At 42.4% G+C, this 23,811-nt stretch overlaps 1 protein-coding gene across 2 annotated transcripts in view; it reads left to right on the top strand.

Annotated features, from left to right (window-relative positions):
- ARSK (arylsulfatase family member K) overlaps positions 1 to 20,967 on the top strand; it is a 961,037-nt gene extending 940,070 nt beyond the window's left edge. For both annotated transcript variants that reach the window (XM_078675401.1, XM_078675402.1), the window contains one exon: positions 19,679 to 20,967. In XM_078675401.1, the coding sequence (XP_078531527.1) occupies positions 19,679 to 19,953 (275 nt within the window). In that variant the 3' untranslated portion in view covers positions 19,954 to 20,967. The remainder of the gene's footprint in view (positions 1 to 19,678) is intronic.
- Positions 20,968 to 23,811: the final 2,844 nt, after the last annotated feature.

Raw genomic sequence — 23,811 nt, forward strand, 5'->3', positions numbered from 1 at the left:
AGCTATTCCTGCTTTTTCCCCTAGACCTGCAGATCATACTAGTAGGTCAAAACCAATTAGGACCGCATTCGACCCCAATGTTTCCTTTGGAGGTGCATCTCTTGTAGCAGATATATGCCGCAACTTGAAGCCTTGAGTTGAGCTAAAAGTGCTATTCTCTTGGCTAGTGAATTCAGACCACTCATGTTGAGGCTAACTATTCGCACCATCTAGTAATAGAATTACCAGCGCTGGCTAGGATTCTGGTTAGAGCAGACTGCAACCCGCTTCCCTTCCAGTGTGGTGAGATGAGACAGTGTAGTAGAAAGTGGAGCAGGGCGTTGTATAACAACTGTATGAACATTAAAACAGAAAGAACTAAAACACCAATTGGTGCTAGACTAGCAACTACGTAGTAGGGGTCAATGCCATCCGTCCCTTGTGGCAGTTCTTGAGGAATTGGTAAGGGTGCAGGAGCCTCCGCTGCTACCTGTGCTTTGTCATCTAGTTGATGGCTAACCTGGGGGAAAATCATCCTGATACCAGCCCGAGGACCCAGCCTAAGAGCATGCTAAACTGTCCCATTGCGAGCTGCGGGTCGTATCGATAGTTCTCATGTATCAGATTCCAGCACAGCCTAAATAAACCAAGTTCTCACTCTGGAGATTGGTTTTGCTCGGTGAGGTGTTGCAGTATCGCTGATCTCTCTCTCAGGCTTTCCGTGGCTAATGGTTTATTCAGTTGTTGTTTTGTCTGAGTATTAGATTGCTGCCATCTGTGGCAGTCCCATGAGAGGCCCTGCGAGCTATGCTGCAGAGGATCATTCCCTTGTTCCAAATCCAACCCCAGGATCATCGCCCCCTCCAGGGGTTTGCGAACCAAGTGTTTCTCCTTCCCAGACAAAGATGAGGTGAAAAGGGTTTCCCCATTTGTAATGCACCCCTTTATCCGTAGGAATTGTGTGACTGGCCTCATAGTGCATCATTGCAGCAAAGTGATAATGGGCAAATCCTAGTATAGGCGGATCTTATTACCTTCGAAGGATATATACGGTTGGTCCTGTACAGCAGTCATAATGTGCTCTTTTTGGCGTTAGTCATTGAGGCAGGTAAGAATGTCTTTTAGGGAGCCGGGTGCCTGTAAGGGATGACCAGCCTGTGCGCACGATTCAATGGGAGATCCTTCCCTTCTATTTCCGGGACGATGTGGCAGAACAATCGCAGAACGTCTTCCTCAAGGCATCCCTTATCCGCCTGCAATAGGACACCCTTGATGCAGATGTTGGAACTGCGTGACCTGTTTTCCAAATCTCCAAGTGGTAGTTAAGATCTGCATTGCGGTCTTTGAGTTCTAGGATATACCTGCGGCACTCCTCTAGTTCGTCCTCTCTTGCGCCCCCGGACTTCTCCACCATGTCCACTCGTTGCTCCAGTACGCTCATCTCCTGACACAGATCTTTAACCTCCTTAGTCACTTCAGTCCTCAAAGTCGCTATGTCTTCTCGCAGGGACTCCATAAAGTCACGCTTGATGGGAGCCTTCTCACTCGCTTCCTGCTTTCCCGCCGTATCCAAGGCGGCAGGGGCCAAGAAGCCGAGTCCAAAGTAGGCTACATTTGTTTACTAGACCTCTTGGCGAGGAGGTCCTTGCTAGTGGCATCCTTTTTTTGGCCTGTTGGAAGTTATGGGGATGGCTCTATTGGTAACTCTTGTGCTCCTGAGTTCTCACTATCGTTCCCACCTCCAATCGCAAGGCAGGTTCAGTTATCCACTTCCTTCTGGACCCTGTGTCTACTGCTGGCTATCCCAGTCACCAGGCTCGCCTCAACCAGTCCAGACCCATTGGCAGCTGAGGGCAGTGCAGGGGGAGGGTTCACAGCTGGCCTGTGTGTGGGTCTTGAGGTTGACCTCTTTACGTCGTTCCTCTGTGCTGTCCGACATCCCCTAGTGTTTCAGTTGAGGCTGCAGGGTGTTCTTTTGTTATGGCCTACCTTCTGGTGGTTCCAAGTCACTGACTCGCCTGCTCTCTTTTGGCTGGTATCTCCAGTCAGGCCCCAGATCTTCTGTCCCCCAAGTGGTAGCGACCACCAGCACTGGTCTGCGGCCTGTTCAGCCCATTACCCTTGCCCTCAGGGTGATCATTGCGTCCCGGCTTATAGGGGGCCTTCCCTTCTACTCTGGTGTGTGGGATGGGAAGAAAGCACAATGCTCAGCCGACCACAGCCGGCAGGCAGAGGAACGATCGGGAGAGGCTGCGGTCTGGTAAGTGGAGCTGGGGCTGGGTTTTAGGGTGGGGGAGAGTTTTAAGGATTGGGTGGGGTTTTAGGGCTCAGGGGTTTCTGGATAGTTTTTAGGGTTCAGGGGGGTCAGGGTAGTTTTTAGGGCTAGGGGATCAGGGTAGTGTTTAGGGCTCATGGGGGGTCGGGTAGTGTGTAGGGCTCGGGCCAGGGTAGTGTTTAGGGCTCGGGTGGTCGGGGTAGTTTTTAAGGCTCGAGGGGTCGGGATAGATTTTAGGGCTCAGGGTAGTTTTTAGGGCTGGGGGGTCAGGGTAGTGTTTAGGGCTCTGGGTTAGAGGTAGTGTTTAGGGCTCATGTGGGGTCAGGTAGTGTGTAGGGCTCGGGCATGGGTAGTGTTTAGGGCTCGGGTGGTCGTGGTAGTTTTTAAGGCTCAGGGGTTGGGGTCGTTTTTAGGGCTCAGGGCGGCGCAGCTGGAGTGTGATCTTTATCGCACTTCTCCATACCAGTGAATCCTTTGCCATAAAATTGCATGGTAAAGGCTTGTGTGGTACAGGCATTCATGGAAAAGGAATGCATTGTTCAAACGCATTCTTTGTTTGGGCAGCGTTCTAGAGGCACGCGTGGCTAAACCATGCGTGGCTCTGTCATTCAGCCACTTAATAATGATGGAGCACCTCAAGTTTGAGCCCCAGACAAACAAGGTCATGAATGGCGCTCTCCTTCAAAGCAAGGGCTCTCACCCACCCAAGGGATGCATGCTTCACCATTGGGCCTGCTCCTTGTGAGGCTGGTGCTGCAGTGCCCAGCGGGCCCCTCTATGGGGCTCTTTTCCAGAGACATTTTCGATTCTGCCCATGTGACTTATTTTTAAACTTGAAATCCTCCTAACAGCATGTCTGGAGGGTATGCAATTAAGAAGGGTAGATTGGTAAATTGGAAGGTTAAAAATAACCAGAGCTCCGCTTATCAACTGATTTATTGAAAGGACCCTGTTAAAATCACACGGGAATATCTACAACGGTCACCTGCCTTTTAAACCCCACCAATATTATTATACAGTTCTTTGCTTCCACACAAATACATATCTATTCCAATACTATTTACTAGTAATGTCTCACTTTATCATACAAGATTTCTTTAAAGTCAGAACTATTGGAATTGCCAATGCTTTTTTATTTGTGCTAGTTAAAACTTTCTATAATTCTGCCTTAGGAGATCTTTCGATAATGTTTAATATAGACAAAGAAGTAAGGTAGTACGATATTGTTGTCACTTTTCTCCATGCAGTTCAACCGTAGTTACCTCAAAGTAAATCTAGAGGGAAATGTGTTAGCTGTCAACCTCTTGTTAGAAAAGAAAAGTAACTAGTCCCACACTGTACAGAACATGGTATCCTACAGAACTCCGTAGAGCTATGTTTAAAATCCGCTAAAAATCGAATTACCCCTTTTGAAAGAACATTATTTTACATTTCCCAGTAAAATGTGGGTTGTTGTGCTACATCTTACTCAGAATTCTGAACAGGTTGGGTATTGCACATAATTGTATACTTAGCTTAGCTTTAATTTGTAATTCTTCTCTTAATTGGAAATCACATAATGAACTCCCAAATGCAAAGCTCTCAAAAACATTTAAGGATCAGGTTAGATTGCCTGCATGTGTGACAGTAGCACAATAAATACTGCAGAGAAGATATTTCTGGTAAGAAACTGGTAAACAAATGATACATGCGGCAGAGACCGGAACATGCTAATGTTAGTTCTCAACATGGAATGATTTGAAAAAACTTTCAGAATCCGGCGGCCTTTGCTAGGGTTTTGGCCACACCTCTAGAAGTGCCGGTTGCTGCATCATACACTACTATCATTGAGACCACTTTTGCTGCTTGTAGGGGTAAACTGTAGGTGACACCCTATTCAATTGCCAAAAATGGTCTTGTTATAGAACTGTCTCAGTGAAAGCCTGGTCTTTACAGTGCTTTATTAGTTCTTGAATCCCTTATATGCATAGAGTAAAATGATAACCCTACACCTAAGCGTGCAAGGAGTAAACAATGAGTGTTATTTTTATCAAGTCAAGAAGAACCAATGTGTCATGGGTCATAAAGATCCTTCTTAACGTTAAAACTGTTCTTAGAGATCAAATTGTGGCTTACACCACTGGAGAACCAATCAGACCCTTCAATGAATGAGTGTTGTAAAATATATTTTCACCCTTTATTGTACACTCTGAGGGAAACAGACTATTTTCTGGGGTTGGGAAGTAGCCTTGAGCAACCCCTTTTTGCACAAATGGCATCACATCTTGAACTAAATTTCCTCATATAATTGGTCGGTAAATCCTCGCCCTCAACAGAAAGGACAATACTAGTTCACAACACAAGAAAATCAAACTCTTATCCTTCAACCCACTCTCACAGAAGAAACAATTGAACTAATCAATACAAATAGGATTGTCTGTTCACCCACAGAATTGTGCTCCCCTAACAAATATGCAAACATCCTTTTTGCATCCTCTGCAGCAATGCCAGTCAGAACAATCATAAATGCCCCCTTTCGAGCCCAATGTTTCCCATTGATCAAAAAACATCCTACCTAAAACCCATCCAAAGGAGCAAGGTCATGACAAAGCAGGTCTGGCAAACTACAGAACTATATCCAACGGACCATTCTGGGTATGCTTATTGCAATAGCAGCATTTTTACATATGTCCATATTTCTTGAACAACATAACGTCCTTTGAGAAGATAAACATGATTTTGACTTGAAATAATGCTGAATTCCCATATGTCTTTATCTGGGATGACCTCAGGAACACAGTTGACTCAAATGGAGCAATCACTTGTCACCTTCCTCCTACCACACCTCTTGTCAGCCTTCAGCACAATCGGTCACCAACCATTAAACCAAAGATTAAGCATCATAGGGATTGAGGATAATGTTTTAAACTAGATTGACAATGACTACCGCTTTGATAAAGCCCAAATCATCCCTCCTCCTGCTCAGCGACTCTCAGGTTGGCCTCCCTCAGGCTCAACTATAGCCATTCTACTCTTCAATGTATACCTGTGCACTTTGTAGACATTAATAACTATTGGGGTACCAGAATGTTGTGGCCTAAATATCATCTTATCCAAATATAGGGTCATATGTACTAAGAACGGATTTGGTAAAAATGGTGACAAATTATGCATCGACTTTTACCAAATCCATTCTGTGTTTGCAAACCCATTCTGTGTTTTCAAACTGACCTATGTACCAATAAGTCAATTAGTAAAAACCCAATTTTGAGGGTGTCGCAATTCGACCTACCTCATTAATATGAATGAGGCAGGTCACAAACTGTGACTCACCATCAATCGCAGTCATCACCGGGATTGTGGTCTGCTTAGGTCAACAGACCGTCATATCTGTGATTGCTTTTAAATAAACCAATTAAAATTGTAACTAACCTTTTTTAACAGTAGGCGGTGGTCCCTAGAGCACTGCCTACTCTTAATTTTTTTCCCCAACATTTTCTTAGGGGAACGCCTCCCAGGGGGACTGATTCCCATTTGCGAATAGCTTACCACTACAGTTGTGTAGTTGGTAAAACAATAATGTTTTGCCACTTGATTTCGGTCGCAAAACATTCAAATATACCATTGCAAATCAGTATTTGGAAGGGGTGCCATGAAAACACCCCTTCCAAATACTGATTCGGTATTTGGTCACAAACCCAAATTGCGATTTGGTAACGTGTTACCATACCATAATTTGGGTTTGTTAAATGCAAAAAGCCTTTCTGCAAATCAGAACTTTTGCGTCTTCATTTTTGTACATCGGGTCCATATGGTCCTAAATATTGTATACAAAACTACCACCCCGGTGGAGTTAATAGAAAGTCTACACCCCATTAAATTAAAATTTTATTTTCAATATTTAGGACATGATGATATTTTTATTAGTGATATTCTGACAAACAAGCCATTAACTCTTTCCGTATGATCTGTTACATCCAAGCTGATGATAGGCAGATCATTCTAAAGCTGGAAAACAATCAGACTTTAGCAGTGAGCCAGGGCTTTCATGGAGTAGGTGATCGGATGCTACAGAACCATATAAAACTCGACTTCTCTTGAACTGAGATCCTCATGCCTGGAACACTGGGATACGAATGACTCTACCAATTCAGGGCACCAGACTGGCTCCAGTCACCTAGACTGAAGTGAAGAGTTTGGATGTGATCATGTCATCCAAACTCTTCCTTTGAAAATACAGTTTTCTCAAGTGACCAAAGGCCCTTGCCATAATATGGGACTAATGCAACAACACTTCAGACACTTAAACTTTCAGGGTACCGACTATGGTAGCACTAGTTCTGCCGCATCTGGACTATGGTAATGGACTTTACATTGGAACCCCTCTTTATAAAATATGAAACTATTATGTACAAACAATGCTGCACCCAGGCAAATTCTGAATCTACGCAGTTGCGACCACATCACCGAAGCCCTTCATGCTCTACAATGGCTGTCTATCTCTTTCAAGCCACTCTGCCAGGGCCGGCTTTAGGACAGTGTGGCCTGGGGGCTGATCTGAGGAGGGGGCTCTGACCCCAGGGGGGTGCGCTGTGTTTAGCAATAACTTATTATTGAAGCGATGAAGGGCACTTTTGCCCTGTGGTAGTGAGAGAATCTAAGGAGGTGGTCATAGGGGGTGGGGGCGCCAAAAATGATTGTTGCATTGGGCGCCACCAGCGCTAAAGCCGGCACTGCATTCTGCTTAACTCACTGGGGATTCCTGAGACGAGGCGAGCATTCGTTCAAATTAAACTCAAAATGTACCCCTTAAGATGGAAACCTCAAGTCCAAAATGGCTCCGCTCTTGTTCATCATCTCAGTTGGAAATAAATGCATTGATTAGAGCTTTTTCGGCACAGGCATCTAAACTCTAGAACACCCTTGCAACATGAGTCAGGATAATCTGCAACCATGTAGAATTCTGAAAAGCAATAAAGACCTGGCTGTTTCCCTAAAGCATGATGCATTATATTGCATTTTCCAACTATACATGTATGTACATGCAGACTTCAAACCTGCCACTCACTCTCTGTCTTAGTCACACGTTTGTGCATAAGTGTTGCTATACGAAGGCAGCCCCTCAAACCAACACTGTACCATCGATACACAACAGACTGAGTGGTTACTTACATGTCTTCATAAAAGCACTTTGCCCTGTTAGGCATAGCAAAGTGCTATTCAAATGCTACAATAAAATGCTACACAGCACAACTATTGTAGGTCACTATTTTTCTCTTTATTTAAATTTATGTATTGATTTGCAATTAATTCTGTAAAATGTATTCGCTTCAGAAAACTTGAACGAGGATTTCCATTTGTTATAATTTTGCAAAGATGTTCGGCAACATGAATGCTGCCGTATTGGGGACATGTGTGCCGATGTACACAATCACCTTCTTTACATTGGTGCACAGTACTTCTAGATGCATTTTTACATTCACGGTCCAAAAACACTGCATGAAATCAACTCTAGCACTATTAATCCAGCGGGTCGTTGTTTTTGTCCCTCTCCTTCATCTCTGCAGGCAGGACTCCATCGAATAGGTACTAGTTCCCAATCAGGCAGGAGATTACACACCTGCTAGCATTTACTCAGTAGTTCCTCCTCAACCAGACTTTCCAAAACCACCCACTAGTCCCTTATCGATCTACAAGGTACAATATGTAGGCAGTCAGCATTAACCATCAGTTTCCTCTCAACCTGCTGTCAGTCCTTTGTTAGATAATACTCCCCATTATGCTCATGCATCTTTATTTCTCAAGTATGACAAATGCCACCCACATCAACCAGTTTTTCCTTTATCATTAAGCATAGCTTCCAATCAACGAGTCTTCCCCATCATCCTGCATACCTCTTCCAGTCATTAGTCTCTTCACATAGTAGTTCTCCAGTCAGTAGTCTTCCATTGACACTAGCTGTTAGTCAGTATGGTCCATCTTCTGTCAGTCAATAGTTAATAGTCTAGCTATGAGGCACTAGCCTACCCACAATACAGTTATCTGCTCACGAGTCAGTGTACTCCTCTCATCAGCCCATAGTCTCCTTTTATGCACGTTTTGCTTTACATCATTAGTAAAATAAGTGCTCACTGCTGATATTGGATATGGCAAACACTGTGGTATGCAGCAGAGTGTAGAAAACAAGTTATTTATTTGTGTAGGAGCTTTGTATAGCACCGCAACTCATCTTATGGCCATTGCAGAACACTAGCATGTGAAAGGTAGACAGCCTGGGAATAATCAATGTAGACCTGTGTAGTTAGTGCCCTATCAAATGTGGGGTGCAAGGCCCCAGCTGATATTCTTCATGCAATATCTTTTTTTGTGGCATGTGTTCAGTAAATGCCATCCTAAAAAGTTCAGTTTTCAGGAGATTTCTGAGGTAAAGATAGTTGAGTTGGTACCACCACTATATATTACACAACAACATTTTTGCATCCACTTAATTAATCTAACTATAAAATCACAAGATAAGTAGGGAGATACAATAATATTGAAAGTCAATTTTATTGACCTCACTACTGTGTCATGCAACTATTGAGTACTGCTCTCAAGACGAAATTAAAAGATTTTTGAGTCTGGAACTCTGGATGGCCAAAGATCTAGCAGTCATTTTCTGCTGTATCCTTGACAATCTCAAATGTGAGCTGGCTGATCGCAGGCTCCTCGTTGCAGTACACTGATAGGACCACTTTTGCAGGTAGCAAGGCTTTTGCTCCAGTAGGTCTTATAGATGATGCTGAGAGCCCTTTTACGAGTCTGGCGGTCCGAGGACTGTCAGACTCCTGGTGGCGCTGTGGTGGCGGTCATGCGTCTTCCACATTACGATCCTAATGGTTGAGCTGCCCTGGGACCTCCGACTGTGGTGTAGCGGTCAAGAGGTATCAATAACCTTGGCTAGACCACCGCAGTCCTGCCTAGCTTATTACGACTTTCATCACCGCCACTGATTTCATGTAGGTCTTTTCTCCATGAAAACAGTAACAATCTGGAAAAAAAGGGGGCCCTGCAGGACACCCCTGTGCCTCATGCCTTGCGGATGCTCACGGGGGGGCACATTTTGTTCCCCCCTATGTATGCACAGAAGTTTCAGCATGGCATGGACTTCTCAGTTCATGACGTGCTGGAACTTCCTCTGACATTCCCAATGCGGTGACTATTTTATAGGTACAGCTGTGGGAACGGCAAAGGAAATGCCCGCTAATGACTAAATAAGTAATTATATGACGGGCGGTCCTCACGCAGGGTTGGCGGAGAGGCGGCACGGCAGGAGGGTGGTCCTGCCGCCGCACTGTCAAACTCGTAATCGTCCCCAAAGGGATTTGAATTTGACCCGTGATTCCACTTGCAGCCTGTGAAGTGGTTTCAGGCCAGGATTCACGTGATCACATTCTATAGGTTATGTCATAGTCTGGCAACAGATTTTGTGATCTTTGCAGCCTACTGATAAGCTTTTTGGGAGTCCTCTATAGACTATCTTACAGTAGTACAACTGACCCATTACTATTGATTGCCTCAGCTTGATGTAGTAGCTAGTGTTCAGGAGAAGGGGATCTTCCTGTACTGACAGGTGAGAGTTCATACCAACAGCATTGTTTTGGGATATGAATGAGAGGTATGTGTCCAAAATTATCATTCATTTCCTAACTTTCTGTGAAAGAGTAGGAGTTATCCACAGGTTTGTAGGCCAATTGAAGGGCAGCAATTACTGACAAGGCATCATCAGTATCATATTTTTTTTTCTATTAAGGTAGATACAGTTTTCTTTCATCCAATAATTCTACTTTGGCTCTAGTCATTGTTGAGTCAGATGTGAATGTGAGAGCCACATGCCTGAATTTGGAGGTGAACCTGATGATGTACGAGTATGTAGGTCATTAAGTAGATGTAGATATTGAAAAGCAATGGTGAGAGTTTGGAACCCAGGGAAAGGATATCAGGCATTACTCCCCAGTCCTTTACCCCTCAAGTATTTTCTTGGCACTTTTAACTCTGCAAACGTTTTCCCTGCGATTGTATTTAAAATAATCGTACATTTATTTACTTCCCGAGTAAAGGCATGCAGGAAAGGCATGTGGGGTAAAGGTAATGTGGGGTAAAAGCATGTGGGCTAAATGTATGCCGGGTAAACCTACTTGCAGATAAAGGCTGCAGGGCAAAGGTAATGTGATTTAAAAGTTGCGAGGTAAATATAACATGCCCAATGGAATGCATAGAAGGTTGCTCAGCTCCACTGCTTGAAAGTGTCTTGAAATGCTTTATCCTTTATGTCGGATTTTCTCCAAGATAAAGGCTTGATCTCTGCATAAAGCATAAAGTTGGAAAGTGATTAGAGACTAATTAGTCTAGGTTCATGGTTACATCACCAGATTTATTGTGTAATATTGTGTATGAAAGTCATATTGAGCTCTGGAGAAGATCCTTAAAAGTGCAAGTGGATTCACAGGCTGACATACCACATGATCAGCTTCTTTTGTGCTGCTTCCTATAAGTTTAAGGATAAATGAGGGTGTCGTCTTGGAAATAGAGGCATGGCATAGTGGACGATTTATCACAGCTGTGATTAAGGCTTATTGTGGAAAGTGTTTTCAAACAAGGAGTAGGACATGACTGGTAATACTATGCAGGTAATCTCATTAGAATGCACTATAGCTATATTTTAAAAAATGAACAATAATTTGAAGGTGGGTACCATATTGTCAGATATAAAGTGCTAGATCTCTCTAATACGACTCTCAACATATAGGTGCTAAACATACTATAAAAAGAGAAAAAAGCAATAGTGATCTTTAGCATGTCGGCTGCTATGTATAGTATTTAACATAAACAATGTTTTAATATTTATTTTCGAGTTCAATAAACGTATTTTTATTATTCCCTATAACTTAGGAAATATTTTATTTACTTTAAATGTAGAACAAAATAAAACAATGCTAAGCAATAAACTTATTTAAAATCAAAACTTTAATGAATGGAAATATATTAAGTTAAAATTATTTTTGAAACTTAAATTAAAAAATACATTCTCAACTACATTAAAAAATATTTTTCCCTGTGCATTATTATTTATTAGAAGTGATACATAAAATAATTAAAATGTATTCATTTACCTTCAATAACATTCATTGTTACAATACCTTTTAAATTCAATGTAGGGTATTCAAATATTTTAAAATTAAATATTAAACATGTACTATTTTTGTTAACATTAATTTATATGCATGTATATTTTTAACTATTTAAATAATGCAATTTAGTTTTACATTATTTCCCATTGGTTTTTATTTTTAATGGGAGGGTGTTATATTACCATGGTTAGCCATGCGTCGTACTGGACTTACTACTGAATTCATATTTTTTCAGAAGTAACTTACACTCAGAGTTTGTCAATACCAATACGTGAAAAATGTATTCAAAAGTGTAAACGTGCTCAAAAGTGTAAGCTATCTTTGTGACTCAGGTTGATATTGTCTTGTAGCCTTCACTGTTGCTGATGACCTTTTACACGTTATACCCTAGGTCCTGATGAAACACCAATCTCCCTGTAGGGCTCGAATTAAAAGGGTTTTCCTGAGCTAGTTTTTAACTTGTGTTGGAGATGGTAATTGTAAATAAAAGCAGCGTACATGTGTTCCTATGTAGATGAATGCTAAATTTTCACGTTGAACTAGATAGATGGATACTTCGATTTAGAAGGTTTAGGGCTCTAAGGATAAGTCTGCACATTCCTGTTACACCGTATGAAGGGCAGTGGTTATAAGCCACTGGAGTGTGTTTGTTTTTCTTTCCTACGGGTATTAGTCAAGCGTGTCGTAGTGAATTAAAAAGAGCCAATTGTGTCACATATGCCCCGGTTAGGGTTCACAGTTAATTTATTATTTGTGATAGGTGTGGTAATTCCTGTTCTCACACTTATCACAATTAATGAGGTGTACGATAAGCACTGTACCACCCTAATTTTTCCACAGGTTCATTTCAGCATGTCAGATGGGGGAAATTCCAGGTAAATAAGAGAACATGTGGATTTTGGTACAACATTCTAATGGCACTGCTCAGCTCGTTCTTGTGGAATCATGCCATACCTTCTTAATACAGTTAACCTTTGTTCTCAAGCAGAGTTGTAATACTTGTGTTCCAGGAATCGTGATTAGGTAGGTGGTAGCCCTGCTTCTAAGGGCTACTCTAAGTCTGTCCAAACTCCAAATCTGTACAGCAGGTCTAACTGCGCTGAATAATGCCAGCTTGTTTTAGAGCTCCTTAGACATAGACAAGCCCTGGGTAAAAATGTGCACATTGCATCAATATGAAAACCGAAGACAATTAATTGATAATACAAACTAGTATTATAATTATTAGTATTTACATTGAAATTATCCTCTGCGCTACTTCAGCAGCTTTCAGTCCTATCGATAATTTGTCTCATGTCCTTAAGGAGTTGTAATGTCGCCCCAAACCCAGGGTCATGTAACAGGCCATGCCACACACAGAGCTAGGTTATGCATGTCTTTATTCTTCAGCATTCAACCGGGAACTGAACGCACTGCATCACAAACTTTATTATCCACACCCAGCCCCACCTATCAGATTATGTAATACTTAAAAGGAGTCTGCAGAGGACCATTAGAGTCTTCATGCACATAAACACAGGACACATCTCCCCTTTGTTAAATAAAAAGTACAAATATAAACACATATATACATTACAACTCCTCGATGAATCAGTGAGGTGCTCACACCAGCATTCCAGGTCTAGTTATACGAGATAGAGGAGAGGAGCCTTCAACTGGCATCTCTGGACAAGAGTCAGATGCTTGACTTGGGCCCTCAGGTGGACTTGCCTCATATATGAGGACTAGAACTGATGAACGTCAAGGTAAAGGCTTAATTGTGCTGAGTCTCTGGTTACGGATTTTACAGGTTGTTGGGCAGTGCCATATGTCCTTTGTTCATTTGTTCGCCACAACTCTTAGCCGTTCAGCATCAAACGGAGTGCCTGTCTTGCATGTCTGCATTTGCTCAACAAGTACCTAGTCTCCTTTCTCGAAAACCATGTCTCGAGCGTGATTCCGCTTGTCAGCGTAGGCCTTTCATTTTGCATTTGTGCACACTGTCAGTGACTTGTATCTCATCAGTGTCTATTGACCGGCTGGCTGTCCATTGAGATATCTGCATTCTAAGAGCTCAGGCACAGCTTTCTCCTGTTGTGAAATGAAGAGTGGAATGGTAGGCACAAACGGCTGGGCGCAGGGCAGGTTTTAAGTTGATGCCCTCCAGTGCAGCTTGCTGAACCACTGTTTTTAAAATACTCATATATCCATTTGCATGTGGCCAAAGAGTTGCACTTTTCTGATGTTTAAACAATTGGGGAAGTCTTTGAACTCTCTGCAATTGGAGGGTGGACCATTGTCTGATTTGAGAATGGAGGGAACACACCATGTTGTGGAAATGTAATCTAGCCTTTCGATGACTCGGTCATGTGTGGTTGATGATGTCTTCCACTAAAGGAAAACGTGAGTGCTCATCGACAACTACCATGAGATTATGTCCATTGATGAGAGGTCTGAAAGAATCAACAGCAATCCTCTCCCAAGCTTGCTTAGGTAGATCAGACATGTGCAGTTGGTGCTGAGTAATTTCAGGAGACAGGCAGTTAAATAGATGTCAACCTTTAAGCTCCCTTTCAACTTCTTTGTCAAGGCATGAGAACCACACTCCATCCCTCAGGCTCTTTAGTTGCAGCAATTTCACAATCTTCTGTGTGTGCCAGTTCAATAACGTGTTGCCTCAGGCTTTCAGGAATAACTATTCTTGCCCCTTTTAGTCTGACACCATCATGTGTAACAGAAAGTTCTTCACAAACATTTTTGAATTTCTGGTATTCAACATCATCTGTAAGAGGTCAAGTATGCTTCCTCCATGATTGTGTTGTAATGTTTTCTTTGAGCGTAAGCATTTCTTTGTCAGCATTAGTAGCTGCTTGCGCACTTGACTTTACTGTGAAATTGATGTAGGCCTTAGCCGCTTTGGACCTTGTGCTATGATGCTGTAATGGCATTCTTTAAAAGTAGTCTACAGGGTTTTGATCTTTCCCTGGTTTGTGCATTATAGTGTAATCATACTCCTGCAGACACAACCCCCCACCTCTCAATGTGTGGGGGGCATCTTGGCTTTCTGATTTCCGAAAATGGTGAGAAACGCTTGATGAACTGTAACAAGTGTGAAATGCTTTCCGTACAAAAAAAATGGAAGTGTTCACATGCTCACACCACAGCCAAACTTTGTTTCTCCGGTTGAGAATAAGCATGCTCAGTCTGAGATAAACTCCGACTAGCTTATGCCACAATATGTGTCTGAGCATCGGGTTGCCCATTATGTTGAACAAGAATTGCTCCCAAACCCATCAGGCTTATATCTATCGCAATCTCTGTATGCAATATCAGATCAAAGTAAGACATTTCAGTTGCATTTCCAATTGTGTATTTTATTTTCTTGTAACTTAGGTCACATTCAGATGACCATTCAAACGGAACACCTCGCTTTGCTTGTTCTCTTAGAGGGGCACGCACTGTGACAAAGTCACGAATGTGCCTGGAGAAGTAGCTGGCCATGCCTAAGAAGATTCACAGCATGGTCATATCTATCTTCTGGAGGGCAAGTAGATGACAATGTTTGTACAATTTCGGGATCAGGAGTCATCCCTTTTTCAGAGAAAATATGTCCAAAGAATTTAGGTCTGTTTTAGTAAAATTCACAATTCCCAGCAATTAGCATCAGCAAGAAGACAGCATACTTGTGTGAGTGCTTTGTTATCTTCCTTTCATGTAGCCCCAAACACCAGTATATCATCACTCTAGTCAAAAGCATCACTCATCACTCTAGTCAAAAGCATGTATGACAGACTGATTTACTCGATGAATGACATCTTGAAAGATTTCTACAGCTGATAACACCCCAAAACTGTGTGTTTTATATATGAACAAACCAAATATGTGTTGAAAAAGTGTAATGTACCTGCAGTTTTCTTTCAGTTTAAGTTGATGGCACCCTTTGTTCAGATCAAGTTGGGAAAAGACTTTGGTGCCATTCAGCTGTGTGATCTTGTCCGCAATATGTAGACCTGAATTTCTTTCTCTTTTGATTGCTTTGTTGGCCTGGCACATAGCAACACAAATGCGCATTGAACCTCCACTGTCCTTTATTGGCACCACCACAATGGGTGAAACCCAAGGTGTTGGACCATGTAGAGTGATCAATGATGTCATGCTTGAACAGTGTTTCTAGTTCTTTCTCAATGGCTTCCAGCAAGTGAAAAGCAATTCGAAGGTGTAGCTGTGCAACGGGGCAAATATCATTAATACAAAGCTGTACCTCCATTTTCTTAAGGTTCTCAAGTCCATGAAACAATGTTGGGAATTAACTCCCAACTTCAGAATGGGCATTCAAGTTTTATTTAATAGAAATCAGTCCCATGTCAGCAGTTGTGTCGAAACTTCATAAGCATGCATTCAATGAAGTACCTGGGAGTACATGAATTGGCGCTTGCACTGTTTTTTTCTTGTGCTGTATGGTCGCCACAAAGGATACTTTACTCAGCAAGGGTGTAGAAGCTGCTCAGCTTGACGGTGTGAGACGTAGTATCAGAGACAGTTATTTGTTTTTTACTGCTGGCTTGATGTTTGATAAAGCACCACTGTCTATTACATTTACCGTGATTTTAGGATAATGTCCAAAAGAATTTTGTTGCTTCATGTGGTGATTCTTTTCAGACGTGTGTATTTTTTTGCAAGCAGCCAATCCGACATGCGCATGTTGTTCTGTGACTGACATCACCATCACACATCCATTTTCCTCATTGTCAGTCGATGACGTCAGTTGGACGATGAATTTCGAATCTGATTTACTTTTTTTGTTTACTCTTACCTTAGTCAATGTTGCTCTTTGACCTTCTGGGAGTGCTAAACTACCTGTGGAACTTTCTGGTGCTCATCTTCTCATCTTTTTATGATGCACTTAGTTTCACTTTTTGTTCGCAAACCGTTATTTAATGTGCGTCTTTCCTGCAGTGTTTGCATGTTTGTTCAATAGTAGGACATTTACCTTGATGTGGAAAGGAAAATCCACAGTGAAAACACAATTTAATTTTTTTTCTGAGACATCATTCAGTGGGCCTCTGCCTTGTGTTTCTACTTACTTTTCATGCTCAATGCAGATTCATTTTGGGTAGCTCCAGCTTCCATATCAGCAGCTTGTTGATGGGCATGTTCCACCTCTCCGGCAGCCATGAGCACTTTCTCCAAGCTGAACGATTCTCTCAGCATGAATCATCAGAATGAGTCAGAGAGACAACCATCAATAACTCTAAGATGCATAGCTTCTTCATCATTGAATTAATTGAACTTACAATGCTTTAAAAGCATATCCAGTCTCTCAACCAACTTTTTCATCTGGCACCAATATTCTGCTTTTTGGCATTATCAAATGAAAGTGGTGGTTTCAGGAACACAGCGCTGCCATACTTGGTGCTCTTTCCGAAAAGCATTGGAGAGCTTCCAAGCTCGAAGATCTTTTGTTTGTTGCTGAGTGCCACCAGCTGCCTCTGTGGTTGCTCCTGTGTGGAATAATGGCTTCGTAATCACAACCTTTATGCTTTGGCTTGGGTTGTTGTGGGTGCTGCATGCTACTTTGAGCATCCCTGCCCCTAGCCAAGTCTCGATAGGAGGTCAGTTTGCGCTTTTTCTCGTTGGCTCCGGTGAGTGCAGTTGTACTTTATATATCTGGGTGTCACTGCCTTTAGCATTTCTTTGCACCAGGTCATCTCTGCCTCTAGCGCTTCTTCATAACCGGTTGCACTGTCTTTTATCTTTTCTGCTTCGTAACTATGCTGGCACTGTATTATGCTGTGATGCAGTATCTCTTCTTTCGGCCTTACCAGTAGAATTTTGGCAGGCTCACAGGATGTGCTCCACTGAAGGGCCTTCACCTTTTTCGATTGCCTCTCAAAACCAGGAGTTGCACTTTGACCTCCCATATGCCAACTGTGGACCACTTCTTGAGGCGCAAGCACCCACAAGCAGTTTGCTGGACCACTGCAAACTCTCAGGGAGAGCAGTTTTGTATTGTTGGGAGGCACGTATTCCAAATCCCTTTGCCAGTTGCAGTGTCCTCCCCAGCCTGGGAGCATGTAACAGACCACGCCACACAGAGCTCTGGTTTGCACGTCTTCATTCTTCAGCATGCAACCATTAACTGAACGCACTGCATCACAAACTATATTAACCACTAGAGTCGTCACGCTCATAAATACAGACTATGACAGCACGATGGCAAGCACTTTAACAGTTATGGAGGTAAGCATGTTGTGGCCATTGTTGTGCACTTGTTTTCAGATATTAAAAGGCTCAACTTTGTTTATTCAATAGGAATTAGTGTCAGCAGAGATGCATTGTCAAGAATTTTGTTTAGGCTTTATGAACACATTTACGTCTTGATTGCAGGAAATATGCATGCCATTTACACACACTATATGAAGACCCCCAAATAAGCAAACACAAAAAAATGCTTATCTTAACTTTTCCATCGCAGACAGATACTGCCCTTTGGCTTGTCTTATCCTTCAGAGACCTTCAAAGCAGAAGCAAAAAAAGTTAAGGTCTTCTTGTTACTCTGAGCTGTGAAAAGCAGCCCGGTGGGAGAAAGCAGGGGCAGTGGAGGAAGATTTGGATGCCCTCCAGGCGATCTGATACGTGATATCGATCCAGCATGAGACAGTTGTGGACAGGTTGGAATATTCATAGGTCTGTGTCGGGCATTCTGAAGCACAAGGGCGGTTTGGCAAGAGGGAGGGGGCAGTAGAGGAAAGTCTTCAAAGATGTAAAGAGTGACTGCCACGATAGGGACGAGCACAGAGAATGCTGGGGATTGGCGGAGCAGAGAAACAAGACCTAAAAAGAATCCCTTCAAGTAGGCAGTGGAAAAGGGAAACAACCTTTACAATGCAACCATTACATCGCACTACACTTACGATGCAGTAATTACATCGCAACATCCTTTACAACGCATGTCACTACAACACAGGCATTACAACGCATACCATTACAATGCATGACTCTACATTGCATGTCACTACAATGCAGGAATTACACACATACCATTACAACGCATACCATTACAACCCATAGTACCCCTACACTATCCAACACTTACCCTACTGTTGCACCCCCTGGAGTTAGAATAGTAATTTTTACCCCTACACTATCCATATACAACACTTACCCTACTGTTGCACCCTCTGGAGTTAGAATAGTAATTTTCACCCCTACACTATCCAACACTTACCCTACTGTTGCACCCTCTGGAGTTAAAAAAGTAATTTTTACCCCTATACTATCCCATACTTACCTTAAATGCAATGTAATGGTATGCGTTGTAATGCTATGCGTTGTAAAGGTATAATGCGATGTAATGGAATGCTTTGTAATGGTAGTTTCTAAAAATGCGATGTAGTGTCATGCGATGTAATGGAATGCGTTGTAAAGGAGGTTGCGATGTAAAAACTGTGTTGTAAAAGCATGCATTGTAAATGTATGCGTTGTAACGGCATATATTTGTGGAAAGATACAATTCATCCAATCAGAGCTTAATGACATTCTCCCGGGCAGGACTGCTCTCTGCAGTCCTTAAACTGTGTGTGTTTATTTTCTTAAGGAGTAGTATTAAGCCAATAATATATTTCCTTGGGAGTCTCAGATAATGGGTTCAAACTCTTTTGCTCCCTTATATTTCTTATCAATAGCAAAGAACCAGAGTCTTGACATTGTGAGTACAAACTCATTCGCGACTCATAATGTCACTTAGCACACACTGTGATAACTTAAGTCCGTTTTTGCTTGTTTATTTATCTGTGTGTTTAATGTATGCATGTGTAAGTTTAGGAGGATTGTGAAATTGCCATTCTTTTTAATGTCTTTCTTTTTGTTGTTTAAGAAAAGATCCTTTCTATAAATGTTACCTTCTTTTGCTGAAATTCTGTAAAAACGGAACTGTCTCATCTTCGCATCCACTCTTTCTGCACTACTTACACAAGATGCATTTTGCTGCAAGCATGGTGCCTGTCAAGAAGTTTGTGGCTGGTTAAAAGTGAATATTTTAATCAGGGTAACCAAACTTGCATTATTTACGCTAGGCCGTTTGCATACTTTACACATATGCTTGTTACACCTATGCAGCATATTATAATTTTTGGAATTTTGAGCAAAATGGATGTGCTTTAAGACTTCTAGACTGAAGTTTGACTTATGCTTTAAATTGTTCCCTTTGGCATTATCTGTTGTCTCTAATGCTCTTAAGAACTGACTCATACAGTGTAAAGCTTCACTAATAAGCTGATTCATTTGTGTTTTATAGACCTTTGCAATGATCCAGATGAACTCCGCGATGTGGCTAAAATGTTTCCAGAAATCACAGCCTCCTTAGACAGGAAACTTCGTTCTATCGTGGACTATCCAAAGGTGTCTGCTTCTGTCCATCACTATAACAAGCAGGAGTTTGTCACCTGGAAACAGAGCTTGGGAGATAACTACACAAGTGTTATTGCAAACCTTCGGTGGCATATGGACTGGCAGCGAAGCCCCGTAAAATATGAACGAGCAATTGATGAATGGCTTAATAGCTACAAATAGGAACAGACAGGAAAACATGAACTGCTTGATTCAGAAAATCCTTTAGAAAAAGTCAGCAAACTCCTCTCAATGGTGTTCTTGCTAAGAAGAACCCAGAAATTACTCTTTGAAACTCAAGACCGATGTAAGCTTCCAAAAATATTCCTCCTTCTATACACTTAGGAAGGAAGACTGTCCTTTAAGCACACGGTTCTGGAAGTGTACACTTGTTAATGCAACTTCTCCCCTGTTTTTCCAAAGGGCAAATAGTGTGTAAGGAAATCCTCTTCTGTTCACCCCGTAACATTCAGAGGTATTTCTTTAACTTTAACTTTACATCAGTTTTCAGGGTTGGAATGGTTGTATTAAATGTTTGTAAATGGCCACAAGTCTAAGGGTATGTATGTGTTCCATACATTGTGCATGAACACCCCCTGCAGGTAATCGGTAACTCACAATAATGGGAAACAATCTGTCAGACTGGCACAGGGTTCTCCGATGCGTAGCTTGGGAACTAATATTAATACCTCGCCAGCAGGTAGCTCTTGGACATGGAGCCCTGCCTATTGCATAATCCAGTGGATCTGAAACAGCCTTGCTGCCTCTTGCACCGTATAGGAGTCAGTACCGCTCAGTTATATATCCTAGCTGTAGGAGTCAGCCAACCACTCCTAAATCCCATGCTCAAACACAATTACAGTGAAATTGACCGCATGAAGTCTGCAGCTTAACCAATTAGCATGCAGCAAAGGCCCTGATGATGAGAGCAGCTCTGGTCTGGGATGGAAGAGCAAAGTACCTGTAAGAGTTGAAGTGTGGAAACATAAATAATCTGATGAGCATGTCAGATTTGCTACTGTAACTGTCATTTTAGTAGCTTGAGATCATTTCTATTAATCAGAAGTAGCTCTAGTTATAAAAGAGGTTGAAGGCCTCTGTACTACCAACTTTTCTGCTGTTGTAAGTGCGCTTTGTGATCTTGAAATTCCACTTACTTGCTTCTGTCAATTACAACATGGAATTCATAATCGTGAATGCTGTATTTTGTGCACCTAATTTGCATCTGGGTGTCCCAAAACCCATAGATAATACCTTCATATATGTGCAAATTTCAATATAAGAGTACTTCATAGAACTTCAGTTTCTTTTCCGCATGACCTTCAATATGAGAAGACTACTGTGGACTCAAGATCAAGGGGTATATTCGTTTACATTGTTCTGGTTGATACTTTTGAAACAACTACGTCTGTGTATTTCCAAGAACTCTCAACAGTGTTTAATTTGAGCCAGGGTTTACTGGTGTGGAGCCATGGGCACTTATTCTTGGGGAACAGCACATATTTTTCTGCATCCGATATTTACAGAGAGAAAGCTAGGGAAGGATGGAAAGAAGAGACAGACAAAACAAGCATTTACAATGCAACGGTTTCGCCTTTGCAAAAGTTAGAGCTATTGGCATTGTTAATGACAACATTTTTATTTATGTGTTGGTTTTGAAAACAGATAAATAAATGGCATTGTCATTTAAAATGCCAATAGCTTATTCTCTCGCAAATGCGAGATCTATTGCATTTGCACACACACACACACACACAGAGCCACACACACACACACAGAGCCACGCACCCACACTGAGCCACACATACACAGAGCCACACATACACAGAGCCACACATACACAGAGCCACACACACACACACTCAGAGCCACACACACACACTCAGAGACACACACACACACTCAGAGACACACACACACACTCAGAGCCACACACACACACACTCAGAGCCACACACACCTGTTCAGGCACTTTTTGTGTTAAAAAACACAATTTTCTTTTTCCATGAGAGTGGTATTTCTAGGTGTACACCAATATTTGACTTCGAATGAGCATTGAAAGGAAGTTCGACACCATTTCATGTGCTCTTTTGAATGTGTTTCTATACATTTTAAGACACAGAAGCGCCGAAAAGGGGCTGCTGCTCAAATAGCACTCTGGTTCAGAGGTTTACGTTTTACAAATTGAAATCAAACGCCGTTCTGCCGATAATTAGCTATTTTCTATCTTTGATGCCTTAATTACCCACGTTATAGCGATGAAAGGGAAAGAAATGAAAGAAACATGGGAGTAAAATCATAACTGTTTTTTTTAGTTTTGTGTTGTTGAAGGGAGACTACCTAATTATGGAAAACAACCAGTTGTCTCCTGAAACCTCACTGACTCTTCGATGTTCAGTGAATATTGAATATTAAACATGGTGCTCAACAGCCCAGTAATGTACAAAATGCAGGTCTATGTAGACTGCTGAAGCTCTCACAGGTATCAGCTACTTTGGACAGAGTTATTCTCCAGAGACAATGGGCATCGCCTAAAGTTACGTCGGCGTGCACCACCTACCAAAGGGGGTGAAGAAGTGTGTGTCAGGCAGCTGTCTCGTGCAATATTGTGACAACACTTCATTACCCTGACAAAGCGGTGAAGCTCATTAGCAGATGGGTATCTCGCTACACCAATATATAGTGCTTCTTTCTCCGACAAGGCCCTGAAACTCATTAGTTTTCTGTACCAAACACTATTCAAATGTACGGACAGCAAGGCCTGCAGGGTCGGCAATATTTGGGTATCACTTGAAAGCAACAGGAGGGCTATTTTATGCCAACATCCAATGTACAGGGGCAGCTCCACTAACCACCTTGTTCAGGGAGGCTGGGCACTGCTCATGCCAAAAACAGAATTACGATGCAATTATAAACCTAATAATTTGTAGTTAAACAACATGCCCAGTTGGCTTACTCCCTCCTTGGCTCCATATCCGATCCTAACAAAAGGACTGGCTTAGAAAATAATGTAGGACAGGTCCTACACCGATTATGTCTGCGTGGAAAGAGTTAAGGACCCTGATTTTATATATTGTTTCTTTCAGCAGTTTAACTTCCAAGCAAGCTAGGTTTGTGAAGGCAGGAGAAATCAGACAGCTTAGTTGACAGCCTCTGATAGAGAAGACTCGGACTGAGCGCTCTCTTGTGAAAGGCAGAGCCTCACACGCACACACAGAGCTAGCACCGAGAGCGGCCAGAAGGCAGCGTAAGTGTATAGACTTTCCAACAGTAGTAGTAAGAATGCCACTATTAGAGGGGAAGGAAAACAAGAACATCAACAGTGGACACTCTTATATGGAGCTTTCTGCCACTACTTTGTTCTTTCAGTACCTAAATAAACGGTACTTATATTACCGACCTCGGAAGGATGAAAGGCTGAGCTAAGAGCTGGATTCCAACGCGCGAGATGAAGGCTTCACGTGGATCCATCTCATGGTGACCAGACAGTCCGCCCTCTTACTAAAAGGGTCTCTACAGCGCCCCAATGATATTCTAGGCTCGTATCATTTTTAAGAAACACTGGCCCCCAGTGTGAGAACGACAAAGAGACACTGTCAGCTGGGGACACCAGCGACTTCTCCCACCCCCCTGGTGCTCGTTCAGGATACTCGAAGAAGCACTAAGCACCCTGTGAGGGGTTCAAAGAAGGTGGACAGCAGTGTACAAACCCGCAGGACGCCCTTCGCCAGCTTCCCGCAAGGGCTGAAACAAAATGCAATGAACCAATATCCAAATGGAGGGTTTGGGGTATTGCCTCAAAGCCTCCTGCACGCAGGGATCGGATCCTCGTCGCCAGATGTCGTGTAGTCTTACTTGCGGCAGGCAATAATCACTCAGGACGCTGGTGATGTTATAGAGGTACTTCTTTATTTATCTTTGCTGAGCAGTCCGTCAGGGCACGTCTGTCCTCGTCCTCTTCCTACTATACTCTGTCCTTTCCTGTCCCTGGACAGGAAGTGGTGTCCGGTGACCTGGTCACCACCCTGTGACCCATAGGGT

Source organism: Lissotriton helveticus, chromosome 2_1, assembly GCF_964261635.1.
Source record: "Lissotriton helveticus chromosome 2_1, aLisHel1.1, whole genome shotgun sequence".
NCBI classification, from domain to species: domain Eukaryota; kingdom Metazoa; phylum Chordata; class Amphibia; order Caudata; family Salamandridae; genus Lissotriton; species Lissotriton helveticus.